The sequence below is a fragment of the Python bivittatus genome, unplaced genomic scaffold (assembly GCF_059951505.1).
Source record: "Python bivittatus isolate LINGU-HERP-01145 unplaced genomic scaffold, Pbiv_v1 ctg000400_np1212, whole genome shotgun sequence".
Classification (NCBI taxonomy): Eukaryota; Metazoa; Chordata; class Lepidosauria; order Squamata; family Pythonidae; genus Python; species Python bivittatus.
In genome coordinates this window covers 1,776,555-1,794,445 of record NW_028277073.1, presented here as the reverse complement: position 1 = coordinate 1,794,445, position 17,891 = coordinate 1,776,555, and the positions used below count along the sequence as shown (strand labels likewise).

The 17,891-nt window shown below is 38.6% G+C and overlaps 1 protein-coding gene across 2 annotated transcripts in view; it reads right to left on the bottom strand.

Moving 5' to 3' along the window:
* Positions 1–2,674: 2,674 nt before the first annotated feature.
* The window catches only part of REEP3 (receptor accessory protein 3), a 47,612-nt gene continuing 32,395 nt past the window's right edge, over positions 2,675–17,891 (bottom strand). For both annotated transcript variants that reach the window (XM_007426881.4, XM_025165850.2), the window contains exons 3-8: positions 15,814–15,890; positions 15,414–15,534; positions 15,107–15,220; positions 9,551–9,701; positions 7,646–7,797; positions 2,675–6,285 (exon numbers count right to left, since the gene is read on the bottom strand). In XM_007426881.4, coding sequence (XP_007426943.1) covers positions 6,229–6,285; positions 7,646–7,797; positions 9,551–9,701; positions 15,107–15,220; positions 15,414–15,534; positions 15,814–15,890 — 672 coding nt within the window. In that variant the 3' untranslated portion in view covers positions 2,675–6,228. The remainder of the gene's footprint in view (positions 6,286–7,645; positions 7,798–9,550; positions 9,702–15,106; positions 15,221–15,413; positions 15,535–15,813; positions 15,891–17,891) is intronic.

Sequence of the window (17,891 nt, the reverse complement as noted above, 5' to 3'; positions counted from 1 at the left end):
ATTAATGAATTTTGGCTTATGAACACTTTTACAACTTTTTCTACTTACAGTAAGGCAGAACAAATATCAACAGAAAGAAAAATTATAGTCATAATTGGCAGATACATGGAGAATCTTAAAAATGCTGCACATGGAGAATTGCAGGGGTGGGAAGAACATTTATTCTTCGTCAAAGTTGCACGTTTCACATTCCAAAGGGGGGGGGGAGCTAAAAGGTCCTAAGTATCTCATTCACACAAATGTTTCTAATCAAGAAACCCTACCCAAAACTATCAGCTGTGCTGATGTTTAGGGAAAAAGAACTTGGAAAGACAGATACTGGATGTGAACATCAGTAGAAAAATTAGCCAAAGTATTATTTTTATAAGAATGAAGTCATATCCTTTTAGCTTCCTCTACCAGTTTGGTATTGCTTTATAACCATTGAAGACATAATCTCTAAAACAGCACATTGGAAGATGCATAGCTAGCTTTATATAGATATTATCTTGGAAATCAAATCTCCATAGACAGGAAAGTGTAATGACTACTGTTGTGTGTATCTATTAGTGATCCATTTCCACTATAAATATATGTAAGTGTCCTGAATTATGACTGGAGAGGCATATGTGACATTCCAAAAGTTGAACTCTATTTCCCATCATTCCTAGCCAGCACAGTAAAGGACTGAAGAATTACAGGGATTGTAATCCAGCTTCTTGAGGTTATGCGTTATGTTTTAAGTAATTTAGCAAGACAAAGGAGACTTTAGATTTCTTCTTTCTTGACCAGAAGCCTCCATTCTAGTCAAGGTAGTTTCAGAGTTATGTAATACTGTACAGCAGTGTTTTTCAACCTTGGGAACTTTAAGATGTGTGGACTTCAATTCCCAGAATTCCCCAGCAACAGAAAGTTGACTGGAGATTCGCCCAGGTTTTTTTTAATCTCAGTTATTATCAGTGACCAAGCCTTCTGAAAAAGTTGGACATATCTGTAAGGTAACACACAAGAAATTATTTGCTATCAGACCATTAAGACTGTACATTTAAAATGTGCTTTTCTGTAGAATTACCTTTGTAACTTTAATAAGCAACTCATTACAAGCAGAGAGCAAAGCTGAGAATTTAATTGATTTCAGCTAATTGAAACCAAGAGGCAATAAACATTAAGGTGATTATTATTCCTTCTCATCCTAAAGAGTTATGCTAGTACATTTGGTTGCTTTCAACTCAATTTACTTCCAAATTGTTCTGAGAACTAAAATTCATAATCCCCATCAATACTAGCTTGAGTTCCTTGGAGTAAGGATGAGATACAAATGCAGTATAGAGTATCATTATACATAAGACCTGAATGGAATTGGCTTGGTAGAAACCAGTTTATCCGTTACAACTTATTGCAAAATTCTACTATAAACAGTACAGGAAAGGGGTTGTGAGAAGGAAATCAAATTCTTCCCTCCATGTCAGCAGGAAGTCAAAGCTGCCCATTTGTCTCACCCTACCATTGTTTATCTTAACAACAGTCAAGGCATATGACTAAATTATAATAAGTATGGGCTCACCTAAAAAGATTAAAAACATACCAGGGAGAATCAAGAGTCCTCCACCCCAGCCCAAAATTAAGTAATTAAAGACCTAGCAGGAAGGGCCAACATTCCTTGAAGCCATAATCAAATCATAAAAAGATTTCTTCCCGAAAGGGATCTACATTCCAATTAGACAATACCAGATAAGCCAAACACAGGAAACTCCAGCTTGGTAGGGTGCCTGACCTTAGTATGCTCCCTTCTAAAGATCTAGTCAATTTCACTGGACAGCCTCTCTCTTGGAATCCTGGCTAATTACCTTTTCTAAGAATTCCTAGAGGGCCTGCATTCCTTTGCACCCTTCAAGGAACAATATGGTCTTCCCTATAAAAGGAACTCCTGGGGAAACCCTGTGTGCAGTGGCCCTGACAGCTGATCAGTTTGTGTATCTGGCTCTGGGAAAATAAAGTCTTCTCTCACCTTCAAGCAACCGCCCGGAGACGAACCTTGTAAGCTTTCTTTCTAATAGAGTATTAAAGGCAAAACCAAGAGTAATGTTACAAAAGAAAATGGGACAAAGCACCTGATGGCAAAAGGGGCTGAAATAATGAGGTTTGTGGTACCTTAAAAAGTGATTTACAAAAGCAAATACTGCAATTGCAACACAATTATATGTACTTTTCTTTAGCTGTTCCTTTGCATTCAAAGTTGCTCCCAGGTAAGCACGCGGGATTTACACTCCAGCCTTTCAAGATGCCAATTTGTCATTGTTCTTGTTGTGATTAAACAAACAAGTGGTATTTGGAAAGGTACCACCAACTTCAGTTGCTCTACATACATTTTATTGAGATGTTTGCATTTCCATTCCAGGTGAAGGTTTTCAAAGGGACTTACTTGGATTTATGAGTGCTTCTCAAATACTGACAGAAAAAACTAAATCATACTCAGAATATTGACAAAAATGGTTTTCCAAACTGGGTATTACTTAATTTGTAGTCTAATCTACCTGGTATACACCAAACTGGGAGAAGGTTGGACTACTCAGACACAAAAGATACCAAAGTTAGCACAATTAATCTGATTTAAATGGATTCATCTGCAATAGTTTTTATTTACCACTGTTAGTTTGCATTGCATTTCAATGAGATGAGACAAGACAAACCTGCTGAAAATATTCATTTTATTAAGTAACATTTTTTAAAATATAAGCCATTGCATCTTTGCAAATAGCAATTAAGAAGATATTGTATCAGTACAAAATTCTAGAAAGACACTTCTCAGTACTACAAATACATCAACAAGTTTATAGTTAATTATTACAGACAGAAAAGTTAAAGCTTTACAGACTTTAACATTATGAGTCCAAATGTTGAAAACTGCATTTGTTAAAAATTGCTAAATAGAAGCAGTCCATTGTTCCCTTTGCATATTTCTTTTGCATACTACTTGCTAATATATTGACCTAATGGAAGCCCTATATCTTGGTTAAAACATGTAAATCAGTATGGTATAACCATTACAATATTTTTTTAGCATTTATCTTGCCATTATATAATCCAAGAAGCTAAAAAAGGTGGTTGGATTGGTGGTGACAAAATGACATTTAGCTCAATGAAAGATACCTACTCTGAGTATTGTACCTCTTGTAGTTTCATGGGAACAGTCCTGAGTCTCTAGATGCCTCAATGTCTATGGTGTGGGAATTTGCCTAGCAAGAGTTTTCCATAAAATGCACACATATTAAAAATGTTTAAACTTTATACATTGCTTGGGGGGGGGGTGAATCCTAAGTGAATTCAAGATGTTTGGGGTTGCAACTCTCAGAATCCCTGAATATTGGCCATACAGGCTAGAACCTCTAGGAGCTAGAGTCCAAAACACAAGTACTACTCTGGCAACACCAGATGTATGACAGGTGGGCAATCTGCAGACCATATGTGGCACTCTCTGTACTCCATTTGCAATACCCAGGGGGAGGCCTTTAAGGAGTAAATAAGTACCTTAAACCTGACTGAAATCTAAAGAAACTACTGCACAATTTAAAAACTCTCACACCCACAAAAATAGGATTTTTAAAAAATTGGATGGGGTTAAACAGCAAAATTTCAGCCTTTAACACTATATAAGGAAATGCAAAATGCTAAAAAAATACAGTCCTGTCAACCCTGGCAATATCACCAGCCATGCCTCTGTGGCTTCTGGAAAGGAAGCACTGTTTACCCCCTGAAGCTGAAAAAATCTACTATGTACCTATGTATATCTTATACAATACTATAGAAAGGAAGAACTTAAAAGTAGCCAAGAAGCCTACCTCTTTCACTGCCAGTTCAAATCTATTTGACAAGATCTATTTTTTTTAAAAAAGTCTGAAATGCTGCCTTACTCAATAATTGTTGAAATTATCTGGTTTGATCTGGTAGAAGATGCAAGTCTGGATGATTGTTTGTCTGACTCAGTACAATGAGCTTTTCTATATAACAAGTGACAAATGCTCTAAAATGAAACATAAAACGAAACAAAGACAGAACTTTTTTTCCACAAGTGAAGGTTGTCAATATGCTGAACATATTTTTTTAACTGATGTAAAGTTTACCAATAAAAGCTTTAGAGTTAGGGAAGACTTGGGAAAGATAATGCTAGGACATACTGGGTTTATTGTATACTTTTTAATCACATTCCATTCTTCCTATACCAAACATAACTACACTAATAAATACAATGAAATGTAAAAGCAGGCTCTTTTTCTGTGATAAAACCTATTTCTGATGCCCACAATACAGAAACAGTAATTTACTTTCTTATATTGGACAGACCTCCAGGATTCCACACTGAATTGTTAGCTCTTCTCCAGAGAACATTATATATTTTGCCTATGTTTTCTGCAAATTTCTTCTTAAGCCACAAGCAACTTATCTTCCTTTGGGATCTATTTGCCTTTGCTTAAAGACTAGTTTCAAGTGATAAAGCAGTCATTTTTTTTTCAAGTGTTCCTTTTAAAAAGTTGCTAGGATTTATAGCTATGATAAACCTTAAAATGTCAATCTCATTTCATTAGTTGTTAAATATTATTTAATAAGCATTTGACATGATTCTTACACCCAGATGCAATACTAAAGCATGTTATCCTAAGAGAAAGGAAGACATACTGGACCAGCAAAGGCAAGCCATCTTTCAAGAAACTAGCAAAAAAGCAATGTTTTCCAAACTACCGTTTCAGAACCATACCCTAAAATGCATGTATGGATTTAAAAGAATTCCAAATGTTGCTCTAAGGACTGAGTATGCAGTCAACATCAGCTGTACAGAGTAGGGCTTTAAGGCCTACCTACTAGTCAAACAATTGGAGTACTCTGGTTTTCTCCTATCACTTACACATCTAAGCACAACCCAAATATAAACCCTTCAGATTTGTTGTAGATGAAAAATAGTCACCCAAACAAAGTAAAACACACACACACACACATTTTTTAAAACAGCCTAAGAAATTCAAAGTCTGATTTTTTTTAAAAAAGCACTGTTTAGTGTGTGTTTTCATATTAATTTGTGTCTAATACATGATAAAACATATCTGACTGCAGAATCTGATTTTTTTTTCTATTCAACATATTCCTATTCCTTTTTACATATAACAGACAGAAACTGAATTCTAACTCAAAGGACACCTAGCAGCATTCTTTAATCTGTTTCAGTACACTCATAATTAGTAGTTGATAAAAAAAGATAATATTAATTAGTAGAGCACATGTTTTGCATACAGAAGTTCCCAGCTTTAATTCTTGGCATCTGCAAGGAATGCTGTAAGACTTCCTGCATGAAAATCTGGATAGCAGCTGCCTGGTGATGTAGAACTTATTTGACTAGATATAATAACTGTCTGGCTTGGCACAGAGCAACTTCCAACGTCCCATGAGAGAGAGAGAGAGAAGTCAGGGCAAGACTATAAATCACTGACTGTACAGAAACAGACAACTATGATTTTCATCATCAGCTATGCCAAAGGCACAGGCTAACTCAAACCATTACAGTAAACAATACGGAAGCCTCACAGAAACAAATGAAACCCAAGAGAGTCTTCACACTGAACATGACACTGAGAAGAACTTCAAAATGGAATGAAAATGGCTGATTCCACAGGGTGGCACAACCCTCTTCCATGACCTTAAACAGCTCTTTGGATCCAAGCCATTCAGAGGATTAGTTCCAAAATATGCCCTGTGTCCTTCACTCATTTTTCATGTACCTGACTTTGACAACTGCAGGAATTTAAAAATACAGTGCATTCAACAACAAGCTTTCCAATAATACAGTACGGAAATTCTATCGATGTGCCATTTTTATTAAGTGCCAGACATCAGCCAACGTTTAAAGCACTCATCTATGGAAGCCACAAATTAAGAATCTGTCATGAAATTTAGCACAGAAAGCTAAAGTGCTACTAAGTTTCTTTTAATAAAAATGTAACTAAATATGTTCCTCTCTTAAAAGAAAAAATGTAATTGCATTTTTGGTATCTATGAACTTGAAGCACAATATGCATCTGGGGGTCTTTTCCTTTCTCTTGCGTGACTGAAATAAAGCTCTAGGTTGAGAATAGGAATCCACATAAATGTGAACTGTTTCTCTTCGGAGAATGGGAAAAGCCCTGCACACAGGACCAGAACACAGTAGGCCTGCAGAAAACTATTAGTGCAGATGTTTGCTTTTAGCTGAATTGTGTAGATTTAGAAGCACACTTGTGGCCTTCTCTTCATTTTGTATTTTAGTGAGCCATATCGCACCTGGAACAAATAAACATTTGTTGTGAAACATTTCAGGACATCTACAAGAACATTTCTAATGCAAAAATCCTGAAGTTGGTTGCTTATTTCCTGATGGGGAGGGGAGGGAATGGCATCCAGCATAAGGACATGAATGAAAGACAAATAGCAACCTGTGGCAGAATGCAATCCATCCATTTCATATCTGTATGCAATTCACCCAAATGACTATTACAATAGGCACAGGTATTATAAGGGGATACAAATAATAGCCCATGAGGCCCCCTGTGTTCTGTTCTCTTTATTCTGCTCTCCAAGACTGGCATTAGAGAAAAATAAGTATGAAAATTGGAGCTGTGCCTTGATATCCACCGAGCTACAATTAGATCAGTTTATGTGGCACGTTTCCTCCTCCTATCCTTTTTCTATCCCCAGGCAAAATAGTGTTTACTCTTCTAGATCTTTTAATTATATCTCCTTGTCTTCAAGGTTTTGTTTTGGTGTTTTGTTTTGTTATATTGGCTTTTAGTGTTATTTTTGTTTAAATTGACTGTACTTTTTTTTTTTTTAGAAGAGACAACTTTTTTGGACAGGTGAAGTTAACAATGTCTTCATAAAGAAAAACATATTTCATATAAAACAGAAGAAAAAATAAATCTTCAAGCCCCTGCAACATAAACTGGCAGAGAACCATAATTTTCTGGGATCAACTACAGATGTGAAAATGGAACAACCACAATGCAATACTCTCAATTTCCACAACAGCTGGCTAGAAGGATATAATAAGAATGTCTTTGGAAGATCCAGGAAAATCATTAGGATTGTATGTCACCTGTCTCTAGCACAGTCATGCATGAGGGTGACTAACTCATGAATCCAAATCACAAATGATTGATACTGAATTATGTAATATGATAGAAAACATTGAAATTATTGCAAACAAAAATGCTGCAAGAGTTGGTGAAGTACTAACTGTAACATTTCCCCTTCCAAATATCTTTTAACAGCCTTTTTGCTAACTCCTCAAACAAAATATATGAGCAAAGTGAGCAACATTACTAATGAAGGACATTCTTCAGGATGACATGGGCACCAATAATCTTCATATAAATACTATAGTGTTTAAGAGTGCACTCATATATAACCACAAACCCTTATTTACTTTTACAGGAAGAAATGCTGTGCAATCTCAGTTCTCCCTAGCTCCACACAAGAGGGGTTTTTTTCCTAAACCAAACCAGACTTTGCTATTTAATCTGAACAGACCAGGATCAAGGTTCAGAAAAATTAAGCTTCTACTTTAGAATGTTCTCAATTAAAAATGTTTGTTAATTTGCACCTTTTTATAGCATTTCATACTGTCTAGAACAAATTTACTTGCCTCTTTGCGTCCTTTTATCGTTTTTACAGATTTCATACTTTGTGTTCGACGGAGACCTCTCTGAGCAAACATCTCATCTTCTGAATATGTCCCTTCCCTCTCTTCATCTGTTTTATCATCTTCAGAATCTTTTTTTATTGGAATACCATAACCTGAGGTATAAAATCCAAATGCAAAATATTGTTATACCAATGATTTATCATTATTTACTTTTAAAAAAAGAACATTCAAATGTTCAAGGCTTGAGGGTTTTTTTCCTCAAAAGGATAGCTATACACTAGGCACTAAGGGCAGAAAACACACCTGCTTCATCACACCTGTTTTGATAGTATGTGGTCTGGCTAAGATGGAAATCAGGGGAAACTGGTTTGTATGAATTTAGTGGATGGGAAAGATGCATGAAGGAATGGAGATAAGAACCAACGTGTGTGTGCATGTGTATGCCCTGGCCAGAGGAGGAGATGGAAACTACCAATGTGAAGACCCAGAAGCTCCTCACAATGTATAGCGGTTTCCACCCCAAGTCCAACACTCCGAGACTGTACACCAGCCAGAGAGAGGGCAGGTGGGGTCTGGTGAGGGTCAAAGCCACTGTCCTGGATGAAAACCAGAGCATTCAGGAGTACATCAGTTAAGATGGCACCCAAGTTGAGCTGTTGAGAGAATGCCTGAGGCAGCAGCAGACACTGGAGGAAGTTCAAGCAGAGGAAGTGCCATGGCAAGACAAGACCATGCATGGGACGTACCATCGGCAGCTGAGGTGGCTGACTTTGGGAAATCCTACCAGTGGCTGGAAAGGGCTGGACTAAAAGACAGCACGGAGGCATTGATCATAGCAGCACAAGAACAGGCACTAGGCACCAGATCCATAGAAGCAGGGGTCTACCACACTAGACAGGACTCAAGGTGCAGACTGTGCAGAGACCTCAGAGACAGTCCAACACATAGTGGCAGGGTGTAAGATGCAGGCAGGAACAGCATACACTGAACAACACAACCAAGTAGCTGGCACTGTGTACAGGAACATCTGCACAATGTATGGGCTAGACCCTCCCTCCAGATGGGAGATTCCACAGAAGGCCATGGAGAATAACAGGGCTAAGATCCTGTGGGACTTCCAGATCCAGACAGACAGGCAGGTACTGGCCAATCAACCAGACATCGTGGTAGTACACAGGACCAGAAGACAGCGGTGGTGATAGATGTAGCAGTGCCATGTGACAGCAACATCAAGAAGAAGGAGTACGAGAAGCTGGAGAAGTACCAGGGCCTGAAGGAGGAACTAGAGAGGATATGGAAATTAAAGGCCAAAGTGGTCCCAGTGGTGGTAGGAGCACTCGGGGCTGTGACTCCTAGGCTGGGAGAGTGGCTCCAACAGATCCCAGGAACACCACCAGAGCTCTCTGTCCAGAAGAGTGAGTGCTAGGAACAGCTAAGATACTGCGCAGAACCCTCAAACTCCCAGGCCTCTGGTAGAGGATCCGAGATTGAGGAAGACACATACCACCTATTCAGAGTTGGTTATTCTGAATGCATTAAAAGTGGCTTGACCTCAAAAGAGGACTTTTCCACCCCTTTTTTTTTTTTAATTAATGCATGATACAATTTTCTATCCAATTCCCTTAGAGTTGGGGCTAGGATTACATTACTGATTTAGAAAGACTCTTTGAAGTGATGGTATCAATTCCATGCCTATACCCCAAGCTAATGGTTTTGGAGGCAGGCACTACCTTACAAGAGTCTTTGAGGGAATTTTCTTTGAAACTCAGGCAGCGAGTCCCATAGAGTCAAATTTCTAAGTTTTAAAGAGAGGGATCAGTGTCCATGGTGATCTGACTTCAATGGAGGGTCATCTACCGCTGCTTATACAAAATCAGAATTAGTCCAGCTTAATAGTACACCAACCTAAGGGTTCACTGGGAGTGGAGGTTTTGCTTTTCTTTTTGGTAGCAGGCAAAGTTTGGTAGTGCCTTTGTCCCATTGGTTCGTCATCTGCTATTGCCGTGAGGTCGTGCATACTGAAACTCCGCAACTTTTCTGTTATTGCCCCTTGACCCTGTAACATTGAACAGGAAAAGCGAGATGTCATTCAATGGGAGGAGGGAATCCTCTGGATCTTTTTTGTCAAAGTTGATATACAATCATGTGAAAATAAGCACACCCCATTGAATTTTTTGTCTTTTTCAACATATTTTAACATATAGGTATTTAATCTTCATTTTAACAATATTGACAGATAAAGAGGATATAATATAACGATTTTCATGCACCATTTACAGCTGAGAATTTTAGGTACCAAAATATACCCCCAAAATTGGGTTCAGCTTATTCACAGGTGAGCTTATATGTGAGTATATACAGTAATACTTTTTGAAGTACCTGTATACTGGGAGTCCTTACTTAACAACCCTAATTGGGAGCAACAACTTCGTCGCTAAGTGGTCATTAAGTGAATGTCACATGACCACTCCATTTAGTGATGGCAGTTTGGGTAGTCTCTGTGGCCGAGAAGTGAATTCTGCAGTCGTTAGGGGAGAACCCACTCCAATCCAAGCCATTCCCAGCTTGGTCCCTCCCAGGCCCGAGCCTTGGTCCTCACTTATCCCATCTTCTCCCCATCTCTGGTCTCAACTCTCCTCACTTACCCATCTTCTCCCCATCTCTGTCCTTTTGGCCACCTGCCTATCTGCCGCTGCTCCCGCCACCCCACCCGCCACTGCTGGCCAGGACAATCCTTTGCACTGCACCTCACTGCATGCCCCTGCTCGCTGGGACGATCCGTAATGTGAAGGATGTGAGACAATCCACAGTGTGAAGGATCATTCCAGTGGGAGTGACACATGGCAAGGTGCAGTAAAAAGGATTATTCTGCTCACACCTCTTAGCACCCACCTGCAACACTCAATTGCCTGCCCACACTTCCTAGTGCCCGCTCAAGGCACTTACTTGCCCGTCCACAGCACTTGCTCACCCCCCCCACTCCTTACCACCTGCCCGCAGCACCTGCCCCTCTGCCTAACCTTGATATCTTTGCCTGCCTTCTCTCCACTGGGCTCACCATCATGGCGATATGCAAGTGGATGGGGGGGGGTTACTGTGGGTGGGTAGGTGTGTGCCACCACCCTACTGGGAAAGAAAGGGACCAGGGCCCTGCCAGCCAGGGCGATCCTTTGCACTGTGCCTTGCTGTACACTGCTGCTGACGGGGACGATCCTTAGCATGAAGGATCAACGAGGAAGGATCTTTGCAGGACAATCTGCAATGCGAAGGATTGTCCCGGCCAGCAGGGGCACATGGAGAGGTGCAGCATGAGGTGAGGCGCAGTGCAAAGGATTGTCCTGGCCACCCCAGAATTCCTTTCCAGCATGCTTGAGAACAATGGGACTTAAAATCCCACGCACTGGGTAGCTGCTTTAAGAATGACATACTCTAGTTCACTGGGGAGAAACCCAGATTTAAAATTCTTCCTCTGCCATGAAGCCGGCTGGGTAAGTGTGAGCCGACCGCTCTCTTTCTTATCGTAATCTAATCCTCCTTCCAGGATTTGTCAGAATAAATGGGGGAGGGGGAGGGTGTAGAAACCAGGTAAACTGAGCTTTACAGCAGAAGGCTTTAACTTTAAATTTAAAAAGAGAGAGAGAGAGAAGCATCCAACCTAACACTTGGACATGCATCCCCTTTTTTTAAAGGTGCAGGAAACCACACAGCTACTACTCACAAAAGGAAACACAGCCAACAGCAGCTGCCCATCAGGCCATGAATGAGCAATAGCTCCCTTCTCCTGCCATGTCCCAGACACCTATGTCGTTACCTCGGAAAGCGAACAAGCCATGCTTTCTGTGAGGCGGAGTACCTTTTCTAGTCCAGTGTGGCGGTGATCTTTCAATCGTCCTCTGTGGAGTGACGAGCCACCACTGCCTAAGTGGAGAAGCTACATTGGCTGTGTTTTCTTTTGAGAGTTGTGGCAGCGTGGTTTCCTGCCCTTGGGGCAGGTGCTAGGAAGTGTGGGCAGGCGAGGAAGTGCTGTGGGAAGTGGGGGGGTTGGCAGTAGCAAGGGTGGGCAGACATAAATGCGGGCAGGCCCGAATTTTCATCACATGACCTCGAGGGTCTTAAGTTTGAGGACAGGTCGCAATTCCATTTTTTCAGTGCTGTCATAACTTTGAATGGTCACTGACTGAATGGATGTTAAGCAAGGACTACCTGTATCCCATATATATTTGCATATAGGCCCATCCATGGATAAAATGCAGGTCAGCTTATCTGCTGGTGGCACATTTTTCATTGTATTTTGGTTAAAAATTTGAGGGTCGGCTTATACGCGAGTATACAAGTGGTCCCTAATTTAAGAATGAGTTCTGTTCCCAAGGCCTGTCCTTAAGTTGAATTTGTTTGTAAGTTGGAACAGTATTATTGAATAATACCGTATAAAGCAGTATTGTGTAATGAACTCGAACCACTGTGTATTTAACTCAAATCATTATGTATTTAACTCGAATTTTGCTATAATATGCTCCGTTCTTAACTATGGATCGTCCTTAACCTGGAGACTATCTGTGTATAGTACTTACTTTTTCACATGACTGTATTGGACTTTTATAAAACATAATATGTGTTGTTTGTCTTGGCTTCTATCAAAACATTAATCAGTTTGCAATAGCAATTCAAAATACACCACACAAAAGGACAAAAGTTACTTACATTAGCATACAATTGAAAAACCTTTTCAAACGTTAGATTAAGAACTATGTTCAGCACACCTGATTGCTTAATCAATTTGCATTGTGAAATTTATGTTCTGTATCTAATGTACAATTTAAAAATGAACTGTTTTTTCCCAAATGTGAGAGAATGACTAATAATGCAGTCCCACGTACATTTTCTAGATAGGAAGATTCTATTGCAAAGTAAAAAAAGATTCCATGACTAGCATAAAACTGATAAAAATATTGCGGTATGTCCTGGGATGATACAAAATTATAAACTTGTTTGCAAATGTCCGTTCCCATCAATATAATTTAGTGTATAATTTGAGGCTTATTCAAATTATGCATTTTTCAATGTCCATTCTGTAAAGTCTAAGTGCCATATCAAAAGCTTGCCTTCATTAATTCATTCACTAATACTATTAGCTATCTTCTCAATTATGTCTGGAAGAAATCTGGTTTAACATAATCCCTGACGTGAAAGGCTGAATGGACTGATTTAGATTTTTGCCTTTTCTAAATGTCTAAATAATAGTACTAATTAGAGGTATATGTTTATCTAAATATAGCTCCAAACCATGGCACAAATGCTGATTCTCACACCACCTTTGTTCTTGAGTAAAAAGCTACATATTAGCATTTGTAATTATTAGGTAAACATGCACAAATTGAAAGTATTTTGTAAGAAAGCAAGATGAGAAGTTGTTTTGACAGCCCTAATCTCTGGAGGACACATTGTTTGAAGCAGAGGAAATGAAGTATTTCCACAGCAGGCATAGCACCACTGGAAGCCATAAACAAGCCACATAGTTTGAGCATCCAGAAGATCCTGCCTTAATTTCAGTAAGTTAAGATTCAAGACATTCAGGAAAGGGTTGGTGTGATCATAGGTTAGCAAGGTTAGAATTCTTGCCTATAGGTTTACCTATAATTGCAGGAATGCTGGGGTCATGTTATTTTATCAGCTCTAATTTGTAAGAAGTTAACAGATTCAGATGGTGACATGAATAGCAGCAGATGAATAGCAGAACTGCTGTTACTATAGTGAGTGTTCTGATGACTGCAAAAAAGGCAGTGAGAATAAGTCATGGACTACTCAGATTTATCTTCATTCCTAGGGGCCCTTTGGGCCTGTACAATCAGGTCCTTCTGTGACCTGTGACCTAAGCCAAAGTATCTTTGCTGAGATACTTATTAAAAATCAAATTTCACACTTTCACCTTGAGGAAAATAGGGTAAAAATGAATAAATATGGGCTTGGTCAGCATGAGTAACAGCATGGAATATTTTGGCATTACAAAATTGGAATTTTTCATAATGGAAATGCTCCCAATAAACTGAATTGCTGAAAATCTGACATAAGATGGACAAGCAAGATAGAATCATTCCTTCTACCATTAAAGGTAGCTAAACAACTGGAAAACTGTTTGTGATCTGATCAGAATTAGACTCTTTGGCTTTTTCTATCAACAACCCTGTTTAAAGCCATAAACAATCCTGATTCATGGTTCTTGTTTAAGAGAAAGTAACTTGCTCAGCAGCTTGTTTGTTACCAGTCTCCACTAGAAGCAAAAGCCATCAGACAACACGTGTAAGCATGTTTGTTCATAATAAACAGAATTCTGAAGAATTGAGAATAATGTTAGCGTGTTATAGGGAAAAGCATGGCTTCATTGATCGGATGTTCACTTTAGTATTTAGAATAATTTTATTTGAAGAAAAGTAGACATCTGAACTGTTATTTCAGAAAACCTGGAAGTTTAATTGCACAACTTACATGCCTAGCTCCATTTTTCCCACTGCCTTTTCTACCTTAGACAAATTCTGCAGAGTATTCTTCAGAAGAGACTTCCTAGGAATAAGCAGCTGGTAGCTCAATAAACAATGCTATCCTGGGGGCTCGAGTGGCCTATTAAACCACTGATGCTCTCAATAATCACAAACCAGCTACATTTCTACAAATGTTACATTGTACACCGACTAAGGCCATCACTACTTCTTTGTAGGAACTGCTTGTCAGCTCCTACTGACCCCTGGATCAATTAGCCCACTCCCTAGTCTTGTTCTAAGTGCATCAATGATGAAGGGTGGCCCTGATGATGATGTATATACTCTGCTCTCAGGTACAAATTCTAGTTGTGAAACAAGCTGTATTTTCCATTCAAAATTATTATATCAAGCATATGCACATGCAGCTTCCCTTTTATAATGTTTTGTCACTGTGAATTCATTATACTCAATAGCTACTGTGAATGTAAAAATGGAGGCACTTAGCATTTTAGGCAAATTACAGATAGCAGCATGTCTGAATCCATGTGAAAAGCCCAATTTGGCTTTCTAATAACAGAGAGCCATAAGCAGCAGCAGCAGCAGTTATATTCAAGTTCACTATTTTGATTTTCTTCTCACAAGTATGAATTCAGCAGGGAATCATATTAATATCCCACTCAACCATACTGTAGCACTGTTTCATGCTTTAATCTTCCATGAGCATTTACCTCAACTTGATTGAAGGAGAACAGCAGAAAGAGGTCAGAAATCCTGTGAAATGTGATTACCAACAAGAAAAAGCAACAAGAGAGAAAAAAGAGTCATCTTCACTGTTTAAAAGTCAACTCCTGTTTGAGAGAACATACTTTTTAGAACATGCTATTAGAAAAAGGTAATCCAGGTTTTCATTTTATACCTTTTTGTAGACACATCCCCATTCACCCATTTTATGCTAAGTAAATACATAACATGCAATACTATTTACCTTTACAGCTGCAGTCACTGCAGCAGTAGCAGCTAAGTTCAAGCCTTGTTTACCAAAGTTCACCATGGTTTCATAAGCATGTTCTTTGGCTTGCACAATACACTCATCAATCTCCTAGGAGGACAAATATGTGTAGTACAGACATTAATTTAATCTCATCTTGGCAATCCATAACATTATCTTATCTTGCCATTAAGCACAAGGTAGTAATGTAATTCTTCATCCCCACTACCACTTAATGCAAATTCATTTTTTTAAAAAATATTAAAATAAATAATCTTTGCTCTACAACAGGAGGAAGGCTTACCCTTTCTTTGGAAGAGAGAAGAGGATGAAGAAACTTCCTATATATTAAACTTGCCCCTCTTGTATATGGAGACAACAACCAAACAACAAAAGCAATCTTCAGTTCATAGTACAGTGGAAACCTGTAAAGTATAACATAGAATTCATAATGTGGTTACATGATACAAAGAAATAGGCACATTCCTTTTGATTAATCTAGGTTCAGGGGAAGTTTTTTAGGAAATTAACTTTTCACATATTTTAGATATACATTTTATCTACATATGAATAGTATTCTTGTAAATCTACCTTCCCTAGAATCAGGCTAGAGGCCTTTTAACAGTATCAAGTACCTATAATGAATACTGCGATACATGAAAACATGAATAAATCATCATGCTTTGCAAACACACAGATCTTACCAAGAGATCAGGAGGTCAGCTACTGTTTCAGTAACCGTATAAAGCGCAAATACAATCCAATACATCATCCACCGCACCTAAGAATGAAAAATGCAGGACAACCATTTTAGTTTCAATCTATGGATAAGAAAATGAATCTATATATTTTAACAAATTAAATTAGTAGGTGCTGTTTTTTTAGGCACTCTACAAAAATACAAACTATAAGTAAACAATGCAATTCTGCAAACAATGGCAGAAAAAATAAGAGAACTTCAACCATCTGTCCTTCTATTGAAGTAGTTCTAGTAGTCTGATCAAATCCTGCTGACATATTTAGACAAGGGGCAACTGTTGCGCTACTACCAGTTAAGTCGTTTAACAGAATCAGAGAATTATAGAATCTTAGAAGTTTCTTAGACCTCAGAAACCATCTAGTCCAACCCTTGCTTAATGTAGGATCTGCTGAAATACTTCAGACATTCTAGCCTCTATCTGAAGACTTCCAGTGAAGGGAAATATGCCACTTCGTGAGGTGACCCATTCCACCGGTTGGCAACTCTCATTAACAGCCTTGAAATATCTAATATGATTCTATTTCCCTGCGGTTTCAATTCACTGGTTTTGGTCCTGCCCTCTGAGGACAACAAACCACAAGCCCACTTCCTTTTCTATATAATAACCCGGAGGACATGTGAAGATTGCTCATCTCTCTCCTCAGTCTTCTGTTCTCCAAACTAAGTATACCTGGTTCCTTTAACAATTCCCACACCGCCATCGTAGCCCTCCTCTGAATTCAGTCCAATCGGTCACTTTTGTAGACTGCGGCATCCAGAACTTAACACAGCATTTGGGGGAGGGGGAGGGCTGGAGAGTAGAGGGCAATTACTTTCTGTGATTGGGACTCTAAGTTCCTGTTAACACATCCCAAAGTAGCATTTGCTTTTTTAGCAGTTGCATCACACTGTTGGCTCATGTTCAGTTTGTGGCCTACTAGAACATGTACTTCATTTCACATGTATTACTGCCAAACTAAGTCTCCCCCATCCTGTATTTCTTTCATTTTTTTCTCCCCAAACTTCATATTTGTCTTCATAAATCAAATCAGTTTATTACAGCCATAAGGCCAGATACAGTAAAGTATCTAATAGCAGAACTGTTACATCAATCAATCAATCAATCAATCAATCTCTCTCTCTCTCTACATATATATATATATATATATATATATATATCAAACAGAAAAAACGAAGTGTAATAGGATCTAAGATAAGAAAGAACATATAATATAGTATAATATAATATAGTATTATAAAAAGTCATGAATAAATGACTATCCAAACTTAATGATGTGACGTAGCATACAGATGGTAGCACAAAACTGGGCAACTTGTGAGGATATTTTTGAGTCCTTGTCCAAAAGAAGTAACAGTAATCATGTTCCCTGCCCGGAAATTTCTTCAAGATCAAATAAATGAAGGTCTGCCTAGAGTCCTTATATAGGGAACAGCAAAGTAGCACATGGCTTAGAGTTTCTACTGGGCTATCACCACATGGACCTAACTGGAGAGACATGGGAGTACCCTTAAAATGCCCAAAAAGGACTGCTGAGGGCAATGTATCCAGCTTGGCTAAAGTGAAAGCTTTACAAAATTTCAGAATCATGATGGATGATAAATAAGAGGCTGGAGTGATCCCTTTCAGAATATGATAAATAATGGGGTGTGACACCTTGCTTAAATTTGTTTGGAGATCTATATCCCAAATACATTGTTTGAGGGCAGTTCTAGCATTATCAAAACCTAATGAGCATAGACTTTCCATAGAGAAGCCCAGTAAATGAATTTTATCTAGGGCTTTTTTAAGCCATGATTATTTAAAATGATCTCTAAGTACTAATCGGGCCAAACCTATCGGAAGTAGGATTAACTTCAGCCAAAAGGTTATAAGAAGAAACCATGCTCTAGCATCCAGCGAAACTATACCTATCTCCCCACGTAAGATAGCATTTTTGATACTTTTTGGAAACAACAGTATGGCGCTAATAAACTTATTTTGAATAGTTTCAAGAATGTTAAGCTTTGCAAAAGAGCAAATTT